The following is a 16,991-nucleotide window of genomic DNA, read 5'->3' as shown; positions in this document are numbered from 1 at the left end:
TAATACTGTTCCACAATATTGCTGTATTTGTTGTATTTTTGATCAAATTCAGCCTTTCGGACCGGTAGTGTACATCTTTTTTTTTTTTCTCAGATCTGAGGAGCTGAGGACTCCCACATCGTTTGTGTGCCACTCTCTCATTTGTCACAAGCACACGGCGGTAGATTTGGTCAACACTGGTGGAGTGTCCTGTCAGTCTGGGTTTCATAAAACAGTGGAAGTCTGATAGAGATTTGAGTAGGTCGAGTCGGAACAGATGGGCCAAGCATGGGGCACTGGTGGGATCATGTTGAAGGACCACCATCAATGCCGCTACACACAGCACAACATGTTTGTGGCCCATTCCTCCCTTTCAACTCATTTGTAGTAAAGCTCAAGATGCAAAATCAGAACGAAGCCCCTGTTGCAATTTGCACTGACATATGGGAGGAAAATCTATGGGTCTACTTTGGGTAGTGCCGTTGGCCAGTACTGGAACCGTTTACAAATAATTAGCCTAGGGACAGGAAAAAAGAACGAGAAAAAAGAAAATCCATCTGTGTGCTAACCCTATGGTAACCTTTCAGGATGGGAAGCTTTGTGTGATCAGAATGAAATTTGGGAGGCCAAGCATAAAATGGACATAAATGATGTGGTTTATTTGACATTATCCAATCCGTTAGACCTCATAGCACACAGTGCAGGTTCCTTCTGGTCTGCGGAGGAATCAGAAAGAGATGGTCATGGATGATGAAAGGCATGTGTGAGTGTGCGTGTGATGGGGTGGTAGTGGTGTCGGGAGTGTGTGTGTGGTAAATGAATGCCTCTATGATGAAAAACCAGCATTACGCACAGGTCAGGGAACAGCTTTGGGTCACGCTTTGGTGGGGTCTCTTGAAAAGCCTGCTTTTGCCATATACCAATCACTAATCTGTGTTCTTGATAGGACTGCGCTTCCTGTAAGAAACTGAATCCAACACTGCACCGATCCATTTCCTTCCCTACAGCAATGTCTAGCATCTTGCTGTTTAAAAGTAGTATCGCTCTTTGGCTTTAGCATGAAAGAGGGCAAACATTGAAGAATCAAGTGTCGTGTTAACAGTTATTGAACTAATCCAGTTTCTTGACTTCTTTGCCTTACTGCACTGTCTGTAGGTAGCTATAATGGGATAGATGTGTGTCTTGTTGAGAATGAGTATTATATAGACGATTTCTAAGAAAGAATGAATGATCAAAGGAATATTCCAAGTTAAGCTCAACTGACAGCTTTTGAGTCATAATGTTGATCACTCCTTTTCTTTAAAAAGGTTACAGTGAGGTACTATGGGCCAATTACAATACAGTAATTCATGTGTTAAAATTAAATAATATTTCTAATCATTTTGATGTTTACATTATGATGTTTTCCAAGATGTAAATTAATTTTTATATTTTTTACATTTTGAAACTTTTGAAACTGAGTATTTTAAATGTTTGTAAATTGGTCCCATTCACTTCCATTGTAAAGACTTCAGTGTAACCCAGAGTTCTTTTTTTTTTGAAGGACAAGTGGAAATTAGTTTATGGTAATCAACATGCCATTATGCGGTCAATTGATCTGAACTTCAACTGCACCCAGAATATTCTTTTAACAGGAAAAAATGAATAAAAGATAAACAAGGGGACATAAGATGCATTAAGATGGAAAGAAAGGAAGAAATTAGAAAAGAGGAGATACACAGATAACTAGCTAAAAAATTGAATGGTAGGGATGTGACTACGTTTGGGAAAAACGGAGTGATACGAACAGAGGCAGGTAGTCAAACTGAAACGGATTAAAAGACGGGAATGAAGGAAACTTCGTGTGGTCCGATGGGAAAGGCCAATGATTTAGAGGTTGTTGATCCCGGGCAGGCGGCCCAGCGGCTCATCGCAACCAATGACTCACTCACTCTCTCACACTCACTGGGAGCTGGCTTTCTGTCTAAGTCACCACACTTAAAACATCCTTATGTGTTTAGAGTCATTGAAGTGGAAACCAGGGCCTGCACCCATTGCTGGAAAGAGCTACTGAATCCCTCTCTCCCGCTCTCACTCTCCAGAATGTTCATAAACAGATGGCCGGACCTCATTAGCCATGTCACAACTACTGAGAACATGATGGACACATTGCATTCTCTCTGAATATGAAAGCCTGAACATGAAAAACCATAAACAATTACCATTAGTGCTGAAATAAGAAAGAAGGAGAGTAGGTTAAAGGAGGGGTTTTCAAACTTTTTTCATGCCACAGACCCTCAAATGTGGTGATCCCCTTGAGAGGAACACTAAAATATAAAGGCAGCTATATATTTTTATGTACAAAGTCCCATTTTTACTTTATGAGAAAAATGTAATATTATTAAAAACAACATGTTTGCAAAATTGTACAATTGGATTTCATATTATTGCTGTACTGGAAGCTGAAATAATTTAGGCACTACAACATATCCACCACAGCAATTAAATGAAATAAACAGACTTTGTATTTAACATTTGGGTTCAAACATTTTTAGTTTTAGTCTACATGCCTTTTATTTATGATAATTGAATTCAGAGTGAACACTTGCTGGTGTACATGTTATTTTAGTTCATTTTTTGCCTGTGTTTCTCATTGTACATGCAGTTCTTGTAAAGATTTACCATGATGGAGACAAATAGTTTGCCGTTTTCCTCTCTGCTATTAAACTGCGTTGTGTGCAGACATTTGAGTGTAGCGTAATACTCAGATAGGCGCCACTTAAGAAAAACATTGACAAATGGCTGTCGACAGGACATTGTCACCTTTTCTCTTGCCTCTTAAGATATTTGCTTGAGTGTGGTTTACCACCTCTGATCTGTGAGTTCAAGGGTGTTACTGGATTCTGTGTGGTCAGGGACTATCCACCCCTTGGTGGGCAGTATTTTTTCTTCAAGGGCTATTGGACCAGAGCTGAGCCTTGTTATTGCTGAATGAGACAACAGATCTAACCCAGGGACTTTCCCAAATGACAAAGCAAGAAATGTCCTGCCATCTCCAACCTCAATTGACGACTATATATTAGGTTCTGGTCAGGACATAACTTCTCGTATAAAACCAAAAAGGATAGTGCATATTGTTGTTAACGTCCTCGGTACTAAATCAGAGCATATGTGAAATTGCGGTTTCGCTTGAAATTGAAACTTTAAGAGTTTTCTCATAACAAAAACTCATTTCGCCATCTGTTGTTTGTTGAAACAGGGACCTGGAAAGGGTTACAAATTACTCATAATGTCTAATAGAATGCCTAAATATTACCAATGGTGTCATAATAGTCACAAAGTGTTTGTCACAAAAGCAATGCTGAAAAGGACGCTTGAATGCATCATTTTAAAACTCATAAATTCTCATAGAGTCACGAAAAAATTGGAACAGTAACTCTCAGATATTTGTGGATATTTGTTGCCTTCATGGTAAGTAGCCATGATATCAGTGCAGCAGGATGCCGGTGGAAGAATAGTGTAGCTTCTGCACAATGGGAAGGGTTATATCTCTCCAGACAGATGTATACCCAAACCACAGCTGTATCGCACATGTCTTTATGTCACCCACCAATACTGGACTGATCACAAATCGGCCTAAGCCGTCGCTTGAGGACCTCAGCTTAGCCTCAGCATGTATGTGAATCACTGTGATTTTTGCAGTGCAAAGAGACAGTCGCTTCTGTACGCAGAACAGGCCTGGCTGGATATGGTGGCAGGCTGTTCAATGCTTAGGGCCATATCCATAATTACCCAACAGTCCAATCACTGTGGATTCCTGCAACTCCTGATCTCTGCTGATAATCAGCCTGTGTTCTGGTCAGCACTGGACCCCCAAGGATGAACAGGTGCGGTAATGCGACTGATTGCAACTGATGCAACTGAGGTCTGTTCAGAGAGGACATTCCCCTCTGGACCTGCAATCTGAAGATCTCTCTATAGATGAGAAGAAAAGAGGACTTGTCCTGCATTTGGCTCAGTCTTATCAGAAACCCTCTGAAGAGCAAGAATGCCAGACATTCTCACAACTCTGTTAACGTAAGAGTGTCGGACACTCGGATCAACAAACTGTCCTGCTGTAGCCCCTGATCGCCAACAGAGAACTTGGATGTTAGCACCTAATAGAAATAATTAATCATGCAGGCGCATAAATAAATAAACAATAAATGAGAGATAATGTATTAGTGAAATAAAGAATCACGTTATCTCATATGTTGCATTTAGGCTATTCAATAGCAATTGCTACATCTAAATCCACAGCTGTGTATGACTTTGAACTAAAGAGCAAATGCAAAGGATATACTGAACTTTAGATTTGTATAAAAGACTGATTTTTGTTGAGAACAAAATAATAATGAAAAAAAAATATTGAACATAATTTACTCCATGTTTGGATTTAAAAAAGAAATTTCAGTAAAAACAAGTATCTCTGGTTGTCAGAAAACTGTTATATAAAATATAAAATGTTAATTATTATTAATTGTTATTAATATCTATAATATTTAATAGTAATCTTTTTCATTAAGCTTCAACGTGTAAAAAAAAGTAGTACTCCTTCCACATTTGAGCACAAACAGAAATGCTGAAAAGTGCGAGCAGCCCTTTACACACATGCAAAGAGAGACATAATAGAGCTCTTAAACATGGGAAATAAAGTCCTTACATTTCTGCATTTCATTTAAAGGCCATTGATATTTGTCTTGATAGTACATGTGGCATTATGGAAAGCATCATGATGACTTTGGATGAAGTTCATTAAAAGTGGTCTTTCCAGCAACTGCGGGCATATTATTTATTACTTATTAGCTTATTACTATAAGGTAGACCACAGTGCCACACACAAAGACAAGTCAGTGTGACTCGCATGTCAGTGAAATAATGCAATCAACATTAAATTAAGATATAATGCAACATAAAAGACTCAAAAAATATATTCTTTTAATCTAGCCTATATTTTACAGTCAATAAAATGGTAACAGATTTGAACTGTGATGACCAAATGGAGGCGCATAAACATGCACTCAGTAAAATGTGTATTGAACGCGATGTAACATTATTTTCCGTGAACATGACACTTAGTGTGTATAATACTTTTCTTTACTTACACGATGACGCGCGTTCCCGGACTGGATAGACGTCATCGTGCGCGTTCCCCTTCTCGCGCGCTGGTTAAAAAGAAGGTGGAAAGAGCAAAGGGAAACATGTGAGTGCACTGAAGAGCATGCAACAGACAACTTAGTGCAACTTTTGATCACATGCATCAACGGGATTTAACTTTTGGGAAAGGAGACGTACAATTTCTGTATATGGGCTAATCCGATCCCTTCTTGTTTTTTATTGTTTAATCTCTTATTAAAATACAGTATCATGTTTTTTCCACTTTAACAACATCAACCAGCACTTGTCTTAATGTGTTATCGTAATTTCTTTATTTTTTCGTTCTTTTACTATTATTTAATTTAGACTGCTTTATTGGCGAATAGTTGCTTTAATCAAAATTAGTAATTTCATAACAACTTTCTGGACGCGTGGGGACTGTCATACAGCGGTCCTGATTTCTGAACAGTCGCGTGTTCCGCTTTTGGTTTAATCCCTCTGAAAATGATGCATTTGAAATTGGTGCTCTTGTTGGCCATCGCGGCCAATTTTGGGGAATGTAGTGATGCGAAATTCGGCGAGAAAGGAGAATTAAGTCCAAGGAGGAGGAGATGTTACGATGGAAGTCTGCCGAAACGCCTGAAGAAGAAGGAGAGAAAACTGTCACTGGAGGAAAGCGGCGGAGGGGAGGTTTGTCACAGGCTCTATCCTCGCGTGTCCTGCTGTCCGTCCAGAAGAGCTCCGTATCAGATCCTCCATCGGAGAGATGCTCGGGTATGTTCAGGCTTCCTGCAGCCTCAAACTGACCTATTGATTCTCATGCGTGTTTTGTTATGGCAACGGGTTTATGCATTGATTTAAATATGTTTGCAACAGCAGTATGTTGTGGGATAATGGTTGATGTTGTAATGAACATATGGACACATATGCGCACTGTGTGCATTGAACGCGTTTTGCATTAAAAACAGCAAGACGCAGCGCAGTGTAACAGATCGCGCGAGTCGCGGTTTTAAAAGTTGATAAATGCTGATAAACACGGCGAGATCGTTCACAATGGCTAAAGACGTCCGTCTCGCGCATGTTTACATAGAAAAACAATTAAAAACAGCTCGGTTAGAGCGCGTGCAGTGCTGTTCACTCGCGAGCACGAGGCGTATGAATGAAATCGCTTAATTTTCATGCTCCCCTGCTGCAATATTGTGCTTCCGAAATCGGAATCGCTGTTAAAAGCGGTGTTCCTGCAGTTAAATGGTTGTATGTATAGATTAGACGTTTTGCGCAACTTTTCGCGCTTTCAGTGACAGCATGTGCTTCTCGTAGTGATGGATATATAATTTACATAAAACAGATGGGAAACAAATGTCTCTCTATCGGTAATGAATCGCACCTTTCTGAGGCTTTCTATAGACGTGAGAAGATCCATCTCAATAGTTTTATCAATGAACACTTTCTATGCCGAGAAATCGCTCTCTTTTCTCATGTAAACAACCTCCGCAAATCGACATACGCGGCTGGGTGGCATCGCACGTCGGTTTGTGACAAAAAGCCATATTGCATCATTTAATTTGCTCAAGTCATGCAAATAAGAGCGAGGCTGAATGGAACAAAAAAGAGTCGACATCTCCTCCTCCCCACTACACTGCCCACACACGGAGTCTTTTTGCTTATGGCAAAAGAATAACAACAACACCATTGTGTTTGTTAGTTTCACTAATGGGTGAAGCTGGAGAACATCATTCTCCCCCAGTTCTTGGCTCTGTCCAAGTGTTAGTTAATGCCTTTGAGTGAGTATTTGTCCTGCTCCCCACCCCAAACTTACTTACACCAATTCCCAGAGGGCCAAAATGGTTTCACTTAAGCTGTTTAATACAAGCTTTCAGGTTTTGTGGGGACGTTAGCTCAGTTGTGGTTTCGTTTGTGGAGGGGGGGGGGATCATGTCAGGTGATTCATTCAGTAAATCGCCAGTTTGTTTAATCTTATATGGTTGTGGTAACTTCGATCATCGATCTCTTTTTTTCTGGATCCTTAACTTGCCAGCTGTAGTTGCCCTCATTATTTGTCATTAAATAACGAGCCATTTTTTTCAAATGAGTCTTTGTGTTTACGTTTGTTCTGTCAATTCCAGTGACAAAGGATACTGTGTGCTGTGATGCATAATCCCAACATCTGCTCAGATTTCGCTATTTAAATATGACTGTCATGACTTCATGCCCAACCACACTATTTCAAAGCATCTACTATTAACCAATAACTAAGTAATGGACAGTTATTTATATGCCTCTTATTTACACTGGCTTGATTCGACAGTTGTTACGTATGGCCTTAAAAGGCTGTGATGTAGACCGTGGTGTGATTTGAAGCAGCTTTGAACAACTTTTGGCATTTTTTGGAAAACACAAAAAACAAAGGTCTTCTTGTTGCTGGTGAGGGTGATGGCAACATTGGAGCCCATCCCAGCAACATATGGGTAGAGTGCATGGTTGAGAGCACACAAATGCTTCTCTCCATGGACCATGTGCCAGTCCATGGCTCACTAAATCAATGGGCAATTTAAAGCAGGAGAGTTGCCACTCACAGACCAGGCTAACACACCAACCACTGCAAGACTGAGAGCGAAGAGAGCTCGAAAATTCACGTTCCAAACTCTCTGGTTCATATGGAGGTATCAATACATTTTGTGGACACCGTTTTATCTTCCACCCACAAACATGGTTTTGATTCACTTGAAAGAATCCGGAGAATCAAAATCAAAGAAATCTGTCAAAATGGTGTACTACGCAGAGCAGTGGGCCGGGGGGGTCTATACGCTGTCTGCTGGGTGTGCTGGTCTAATTGACTTGGACAGACTGCTAATTTGTTGATACCAGCATGGGAATGATGTGCCCGTCTATCTATAAATTGGTGTTTACACATGGACCTCACACAGAGAGAGGGAGGTTTACCAGACTGCTGCGGCACAGGCGCATGTCTGGGGAAGGGAGCAGATTACATTGTTGTTTTATTACAGCTAATTTGTTACATAAATAAGCCTGCTCATTTTCTCGGCCCTAATCTACTGTTTACTTTTGTTTGGTGACTTAAGAAACATTTTGAGTATCCTCATTTTGGTCCGTTCGCTCCAGCATGAGTTCAGCTGCCATGCGAGGTGCAATTTTGGCTTGCTGTTTGTGAGCTCAAATAAACAAATCAGGAGAAATCAAGTCCACATGGATGTGTGGTGTTTGTTAAGAGAGATGTTTAGAATGTGAATTGCATCCAATTAACGAGAAAACATTCCAAAAATGTGTCAAACCACCTAGTTTGATTTTTCTTTTATTATATATACATATATACACACACACACACACACACACACAATACACGGTCATTATATAGGAACAGCTTTGTAGCTTGAGTAAAATGTGGATTAGGCATTCAATTAGAACCACAGTTCTAACCTTTACTGGTTGTTTTTTGCTCCTCAGATTTTCTCAACCAATAACACAGAGTGTTCTAGACTGCTGGAGGAGATTAAGTGTGCCGATTGCTCACCACATGCCCAGATGCTCTTCCACTCACCCAAACTTGAAAAGGCACCACACAGAGAACAACATCTACCCCACTTATGTCACGACTACTGCCAACAGTTCTACTACACCTGCCGGGGACACGTACCAGGTAACATACAAGATCAATGCAAGAGTTTTATTTAAAGAACATTAGTAACTTCATCAGGAACATCGCTCTTCTGACTCGTGTATTGCAATTATTCTAAGTCCAGGTGAACAAGTGACCTCAGGTTAATGCATCAGACTGTAAAGTTAGATTGTGGGAGGAAGCAAAGTATCCGTGACAGCTCCTGCACAGCAAAGTTACTTGAAACGGAGTTATTCGTTCATCTGACGTTCAAGAAATGCCATCCAGGAACCACTTGTTGCTGTTTCTTTCTTTCTTTTTTAAACTTTGTAATGACTTAAGCATCACAAAAGGCCTTAAATTATTGGTATTATAGAAATACAAATGATAAAAATGTTATATTTAAAATAAATAACAGAATAGAAGTTTGAAGTTGTAACAAACTAAATGAAGAACTCAAAAACACCCCAAACAAAGCTCTAAAAGATGTAGCTGTAAATGAATGATTTTATGACCTGTTTCTTCCCTTCGGTCCTTTGGCAAGCATCTTATTTTACGTCAACACAGCCTGCCAAGATGTGTTTGGTGTTTATGTGCGTCTGTCTCTGGGTATGTGTGTGTGTGCATGGTCTGACTATGGTCTAGACATGACTGACACTCACACCTCACACGACACACACTTTACAGGATGCAGCGGAAAACGAGGCCTGTTCAAGGCAATGTTCACATAATCAGTTTGTTTTTCTTGGTGGCAGCCTACATTCAATGAAAAGACAAACATTAAGGCCTCTGAAACATAAGGGGGGAAAAACAGATGGCAGTGGGGAGGAGTCCGAAGACCTGAAAAACTCTAAGCCATCATGAGGTTTGTATTTTTTCCCAAAAATGAATGACATCAGGAGCAAACATCCAATAGCTGCTCTATAGTGTTGCAACATTCGCTGCATGATGCATTCCATCAGATGGAATGGTATGCAAAAGCTGGCCACCAGACCGAACCTTCTTCCTATCAGTGCAGCCATAACAGATTAGATGGGGGCCGATATGCAAACAGAGAGCAAACGAAAGCCACACGCACATACGCACCCACGGAAATGCGAATTGACCAACACAAATGAGACAGTGTATGCATACAGTTTACCTTTCAGTCTTCCTCTGCTAAACAGATAAATAAGGGTGTGCTGTCTGTTGCGTCTCTTTGTAGAGGGAGTGAGCGTATGGGAAAGAGAGAGAGAGAAAATAGTGGTAAAGACTCAGAGAACAGGAGCTGGGGCCAAAAGACTCTATCCCCTCCCCTCTCCCCCTCCCAAATCAGCATATGTGGTGACGAATGACACATTTATTTTTCTACAAAGGTTGTGTATATGTAAAACTGCTGAAGTGCATCAAGATGTCAAGTACTTTGGGTGGCCACCCAGGTTGCTTTGGAAGATAACCAGATGGAAGTATAACTATAGCGCTGAGGATGTGGAGTCTCTTTCTCTCTGACCTGTTTCTTGTAGGCCAGTACAATAAAACTAGAGCATATTGTGGAGGGGTTGAGGCCACACAGTGTTTTCGCCATGTTTAGGGAAGTTATAAATTGTTCAACTTAGACAGTCCTTTCAGTTCATGTGATTCATTTCTATCCATATTTTTGAACCTTGCTTTTAGAAAGTGATTGCACATTGGTTTTCAACAGTAATAAAAAAATATTCATCCAAATATTCATTTACAGTTTTCTGTTCAATGTGTTGATCTCATTTGATTTAGTGAAGATTAAACTTTAAATTGGTTTGGTTAAGGTTAGCTTTTAATAAAAAAAAATGCATAACACATCTAAAATATTCAGCAATGTTATAGCACAACTGGTTGGGAGGTTAAGACTCGACCTGTGGCAGATATTGCCACCAAAAAGTAGTTTCGAGAAGATATATTCACACCCCACATCAGCAGACACCTTTTTTGATCCCCATGACCTCATAGATATAATGGAGACATAAACAGTTTCCCACACACAAAAAAGATTACAAAAGGGGGTTTTGCGATATAATAGTCAAGTCAAGTCAAGTCTGCTTTATTGTCAATTCTTCCACATGTACAGCACATACATACAGAGAATTGAAATTGCGTTACCCTCAAACCCTTGGTGTAAACAGTTAACATTAAACACGTTCAAATACAGATAATACAGTTTAAACATATGTACATACAACTACAAGTAAGGACATTGTAGAAAAAAAAAAAAGAAATAGATAAAGTGGCATAAGGCGCAGATAGTGCAAACCAGTTAAATAAAAACAAAACTGTGCAGATATATTTGTAGTGCAAAAAGAGCTCATCAATCTGAGAACATTGTAGAAAAATAAAAAAGATAGATAAAGTGACATAAGGCACATGGCAGAATAGATGGAGTGCAAACCAGTTAAATAAACCAAAACTGTGCAGATATATGTGTAGTGCAAAAAGAGCTTGTCAGTCTGTTAAATTGACAGGAGAACAGTCTTTTTATGAGACTATCCGAGGAGGTAGTTTGCAGTCAATGCTGGATGAGGTAGTGATCAGTCCAATGCTGCACAAGTGAGAGGTGCTGGTCACAGTTTGTAAGTAGGTGGGGGTGGCTGGTCCTGGGGGTGTGGGGAGTCGGAGGGGGGGGGGGGGGGGGGGGGGTCTCATAGTGTCAGAGTTCAGTGTTGTATGGGGTAAAAGCTGTCCTTCAGTCTGCTGGTCCTTGCCTGGAGACTCCGCAGTCTCCTCCCTGATGGCAGCAGACTGAAGAAGCTGTGTGTCGGGTGGGTGGGATCACCTGCAATGCGGAGGGCTTTGCGGGTGAGATGGGTGCTGTAGATGTCCTGGAGGGAGGGGAGAGAGACACCAATGATCTTCTCAGCTGCTCTCACTATTCGCTGAAGTGACTTGCGGCAGGATGCGTTGCAAGCGCCATACCACACAGTGATGCAGCTGGTTAGGATGCTCTTGATGGTGCCTCTGTAGAAGGTGCACATGATGGGTGTCGGGGCTCTGGCTCTTCTGAGTTTGCGGAGGAAGTAGAGACGCTGCTGTGCTTTCTTGGCCAGTGCTACAGTGTTGTTAGTCCAGGAGAGGTCCTCTGTGATGTGCACACCCAGGAACTTGGTGCTGCTCACTCTCTCCACAGTCGCACCGTTGATGGTCAGAGGGGCATGCTGAGTGTGTACTCTCCTGAAGTCAACAACAATCTCCTTCGTCTTCTCCACATTCAGAGAGAGATTGTTGTCACTGCACCACCCGGCCAGGCGGCTCACCTCGCTCCTGTAGTTTGTCTCATCTCTGTTGCTAATGAGACCCACCACAGTTGTGTCATCCGCAAATTTAATGATCAGAACCATTTTGGGTTTCCCAAAGAACCTTTCAAAGAACCATTTTTTCTTAGTATAAAGAACATTTTAATAATCTGAATAACCATTTTCAATTACAAGGAACCCTCTGTCTGTTGGAAATACTGCATTGATTTTAAGGTTCTTCATGGAAGTATTGATGTCAAAAAAGAACCTTTATTTTTAAGTCATGAAAAACCAAGTTTATTTTAAAATGTTGTTCTCTAAGGCTTAGAAATGCTATGGTCTTTATAAATAATGATTTCAAATGATTTTGTTGTAATTTTGAGCGACTCTTTATTTTGAATTGTTCATTTGAATAAGAACAGGTTGAACTGGTTCCCACATTAGTCTGAATGATTGTTTTTTTTATTTTATCCATCAATATGAAAAATGTACATTGAAGGATATGAAAAGTCATGGAGATTCAAAAGTGTGGGAACTGCATAAAGATTCTGACCTCTCAGGTGCTATTGACAGCAACTCCCAGACCCTTACCGCTCACACCAGCGGGCCCAAGATAACCACTGCGGTTTGCTTGTGGGTGGTATGGCAGTGTGAGTGGAGGTGGTGGTGGTGGGTGTGTGTGTGTTTGATCTCACTGTTGTGTTTAGATGTTTAGGGATATCCTATCACCTCTGTTGTTGGTGCTGTTGCTTCCCTCCCGCACACAGCCCCCTTCCTCATGTGGCATGAGGAGCTCGCTGGAGATGAAAGGAAGGGGAGGAGTGTGTTTGTGTTTCTATCACTGCTGTATTTGCTCTACTCCTCCCCATGAGAGGGCTTAGCTAAGGTGGTAACCGTATCAATGAGGTTTTTAGGTCACAGAGGCTGCCAAACCGAGTCCTGTTCTCCTTGTTGTCGTGCTGCTCATTCAACCAAAAGGTTCCTAGAAACCGACTGTGATTTAATTGCCACACAGTTCATTTTCTGAATTTTCATTACACATTCCTCAACTCTAGATGTCTGAATTATGGTGAATTTATTTGGGCTACGATTGGAGAAATAAATAAGTGTGTTTTCCATGGAAGTAAGCAAGCAAACCTAATCTTTTAAATATAATCAATCAGTTTGGGTGTGCACTTATCATTTATTTGGATTTGACCTGCAAGTTTCTGCAGAAAGATATAACGGCAAAGAAGATACAGACTGAGCGTTTGGGATTTTTGGGTTTAATTAAACTCACAAACTTTCCACGTATGGACCACACATGTCTGAAGCGATTTGTAATACCTCACTGGGGTTCAACCATCACATAATTGTAGCACCCAGAAGTGTTTATCATTGTGGCTCTGTCAGATATGATCGTTTTTAACAAATGGTTAAAGGTCTGGAGTCTGGACCGATATGAATGACCATGACTTGCACTTGTCAGATATGAGAGGCAAAAACAAATGTCTTGATTTGAGACCCAGTACTTCATAAATGCACCATAGTCAAGATAGGAATTAAGCTTGGCACCGGAATCACCACCAAAACGCCCACACAATAAGCCGTCTGATGGCTGAGGACATACTTGACTCGAGTACAGCTTTGACTGTAGGGGACTCAGTTGGTTTTGGAGGTGATTACATCATCCATGGACCCTGTGTGGTGTCTATCTCAGGCTGAGACCAGTTGTCTGTCTGTCTGTGTTTTTTAGAACTGTTCCAAGCCGACGTGGATGAGTTCTGCCATTACTATGGAAGGAAGGATGGAGGCCTGTGCTTTCCAGATTTTCACAGAAAGAAACTGCGCAGAGATTCCAACTACCTGTTAGATGAAAAAATAGAAGCGATTAACAGGTATGCTTAATTCAGTTTTACACACACATTTTTTTGTTGAACAGTAGAGAAATAGTTCTCCTGAAAATAAAAATCTGTCAATATTTATCTACTCATGTCATCCCAGATACAAAAGGTGAATTTATGAAGAATGTCCTGGTTAATCTTTTCAATATAATGAAAGTAAAATGGGGCTGTCAAGCTCCAAAATGCCATACCCCCATATATATGTCTTGACAACTGTACTAACTTTTTTACTAACTGGACTTTAATTAGTGTATGTAAGATAATTAACAATGTCTGATTTGTGAGTTAATTATTCTTTTTAGTAAGAATCGGTTGATCCAGTTCACAAAACCAGTCTGAATGATTCATAAATGGTTCTAATTGGTTCTAAGGTTCAGCTCAGAATCCTGTGGCAAGGAAGATTATCAGTGAATATCGACTTGGTTTAGCACAAATTGTACTGTAGAACTTTTTAGGTACTTTTGGATACTTTAGGTTCAGTTATTTTTAGGTACTTTTGGATCCTTTTTATTGCATGAGCGTTCCAGTTCCCATTCATTGTAACATTGTGACATGAAGGTAATTAAATAATGATAGAATTTAAATTTTTTGGGTGAGCTATTCCCTGTAGATGACATCTGCATGTAGCGACATTCATCATCAGGCATGAGAGAAGCTTCCTTACGGTCATCTAATGTCCCATGGCCCAGTATGACTGGCCTGCTTAGACTACTAGGTCATCATGACACCCCCAACAATGTCACTAGAGACAAGACACGCCTGACTAGCCTTCCATGTCACAACATTCCTGCATGTACTTTTTGACTGGTCCATTGCCCCCCTTTCCAAGCCAGAGCTTTGTGTCCAGACTGAGTTTAGCCAGCTTTAAGAACACAAAGAAAGTGCTTATACTGCAGGAACTATGAGCTCTTGGTGACAGCCAGAGGGCTTTGACCATTTGTGACAGGACATAGCAAGGGATGTCATTTGGGGCTGGCTCTGATTTAGCTCATAGCTGAATATCCTGTTGATTCTAACTTCATATTAGTATTAGGAAATGGCTTAAGTATTCACTTTTCGCAACTTACAATGATGGATTCATATGTTTAGTCAACAAGACCACCTACAGGACTCCCAAAAACATTGTTAGCCAACTATGGTCGCAAGTTCTATTGTTACTAACATTTCGGTGTTTCCCATTTCTCGCAACTATAATTTCTCTAACTATGCTTCATACCGTGGTAGTTAAAGGGATAGTTTACCTAAAATATCAATTCTGTCATAAATTACATGCCATTCCAAACCCGTAAGACCTTTGTTCATCTTCAGAACACAAATAAAGATCTTTTTGATGAAATCCGAGAGCTTTCTGACCCTGCATAGCAAGCAAGGGAACTACCACATTCAAGGACATTGTTAAAATAGTCCATGTGACATCAGTGGTTCAACCTTAATTTTATGAAGCTACGAGAATACCTTTTGTGCACAAAGATAACAAAAATAACAGCTTTATTCAACAATTTCTTCTCTTCCGTGTCAGCCTTTCAACTCGCATTTATGGCAGTACCACAGCGCATTACGGTTGAACCACTGGTGTCACATGGACAACTTTAGCGATGTCTTCACTACCTTTCTGGGCCATGAAGGTCTCAGTTACATGTCTATGGAGGGTCAGAACACTCTCGGATTTCATCAAAAATACCTTAATTTGTGTTCCCAAGATGAACAAAGGTCTTACAGGTTTGGAATGGCATGAGGGTGAGTAATTAATGGCAGAATTTGCATTTTTGGGTGAAATATCCCTTTAAGCAGTTAGTTAGTTCTTTCTTAATGACGGATGTGTAATTATCACCCTCAGCATACCTTCACTCCAGTTATTAAACCGATCTGATTTCATGACATCTATCAGTGCAGTGTGCCCTCAACACCTTTAGTTTTAACAGTAATAAATGCCTTGCTTTCGTGTGACCTTCTGAGGCAAATAATGATGAGCTGTGAATCCCACAACCCACAGTCATTGTAAATGAACGGCATAATTCTTAATCGGACCTCCCATTGCGAAGGGCCAATAAAGCAGCATATCTGATCAGGCACAGTCACTGCAAGCACGTCAGACTGACGTGATTATACAACTCAGGCACAAGATGTCAGACATACATTTGCTGCCAGTTCACCCCCTATTACATCTATGGAAAATCCCTTCAAGACTGCTTGTTAACAGGAGCACCCACACTGCTGATACCCTTGTTTTATTTAAGGCATAATGTGAGTTGGCGTGTCCCCACATCAGATGTGATTTGTGGTTATTGGAACACTTGTTTCAGAGCTTGAGAGCCCCCAACTTCTGACTATGTTAAATTAACTTCTCCTGTGGCGTTTTATTCAGTCTACTCCCAAACCAGTCTGTCAAGCAGAAAAGATTTTGTTGTGTTCCTAACCGTAATAAACTTGTTTATAATAATTAAACTTATACAGTTCTACTGTTTACAACAAAAAATAGACATTAGGCAACAACTTAAATGCCTGATGCATAAACTAACCAATCTAAATTTCTAATCTTTCATTCCTTTCCTACAGAAAACATAAGCACAACTGCTACTGCACTCAGGAGATCCTTAGTGGTCTTCGACATCCTGTTGGTGTGGTGCATTGTGGGGATGGATCACAGCGGCTTTTTATTTTGGAGAAGGAAGGCTTTGTTCGTATCCTAACACATGACATGGAGCTCCTGAAAGAGCCTTTTCTGGACATTCATAAGCTAGTACAAAGTGGCATAAAGGTAAGTGAAAGCTCTTGTTCAATTTATGCATTCATGTGTTCAAATTTTTTTTTGACCTCATTATGTTCAGTTAAAATGCCATAACTTGCCATTAAAATGCCATGTTTCACTCTGATGTACAAAAAATGCCATGTCAGCTAATGCAACTAAACCAAAAATGACTGAGAGCACCTTTGATATATGATACAATGCCATTAATTTATTAGGAGACTGTTTATTCTAAATCATATCCCAGTGGATTGGTACATTCTTTCAAGCATTTTTGTTAGGTGCTAATAATGGTGAATTTTAGCGTTTTCACTCCCGGCATTGCTGACATATCTGCCTCTGAAGAGGAAATAGCTCCTATTTGATATTCATGCAGCCTGACCTCCCACCATCAGAGAAGTCTGTCTCGC

General features: G+C 40.4%; 1 protein-coding gene across 1 annotated transcript in view; it reads left to right on the top strand.

The window, feature by feature from the left end:
* The first annotated feature begins 5,196 nt into the window (after nt 1-5,196).
* The window catches only part of LOC306872700 (hedgehog-interacting protein-like), a 36,823-nt gene continuing 25,028 nt past the window's right edge, over nt 5,197-16,991 (top strand). Inside the window, exons 1-4 of the mRNA XM_079421457.1 lie at nt 5,197-5,868; nt 8,560-8,752; nt 13,688-13,829; nt 16,392-16,593. Coding sequence (XP_079277583.1) covers nt 5,599-5,868; nt 8,560-8,752; nt 13,688-13,829; nt 16,392-16,593 — 807 coding nt within the window. The 5' untranslated portion in view covers nt 5,197-5,598. The remainder of the gene's footprint in view (nt 5,869-8,559; nt 8,753-13,687; nt 13,830-16,391; nt 16,594-16,991) is intronic.

The sequence above is a fragment of the Barbus barbus genome, assembly GCF_936440315.1.
Source record: "Barbus barbus genome assembly, chromosome: 7".
NCBI lineage: Eukaryota > Metazoa > Chordata > Actinopteri > Cypriniformes > Cyprinidae > Barbus > Barbus barbus.
This window is presented reverse-complemented; position numbering and strand designations above follow the sequence as displayed.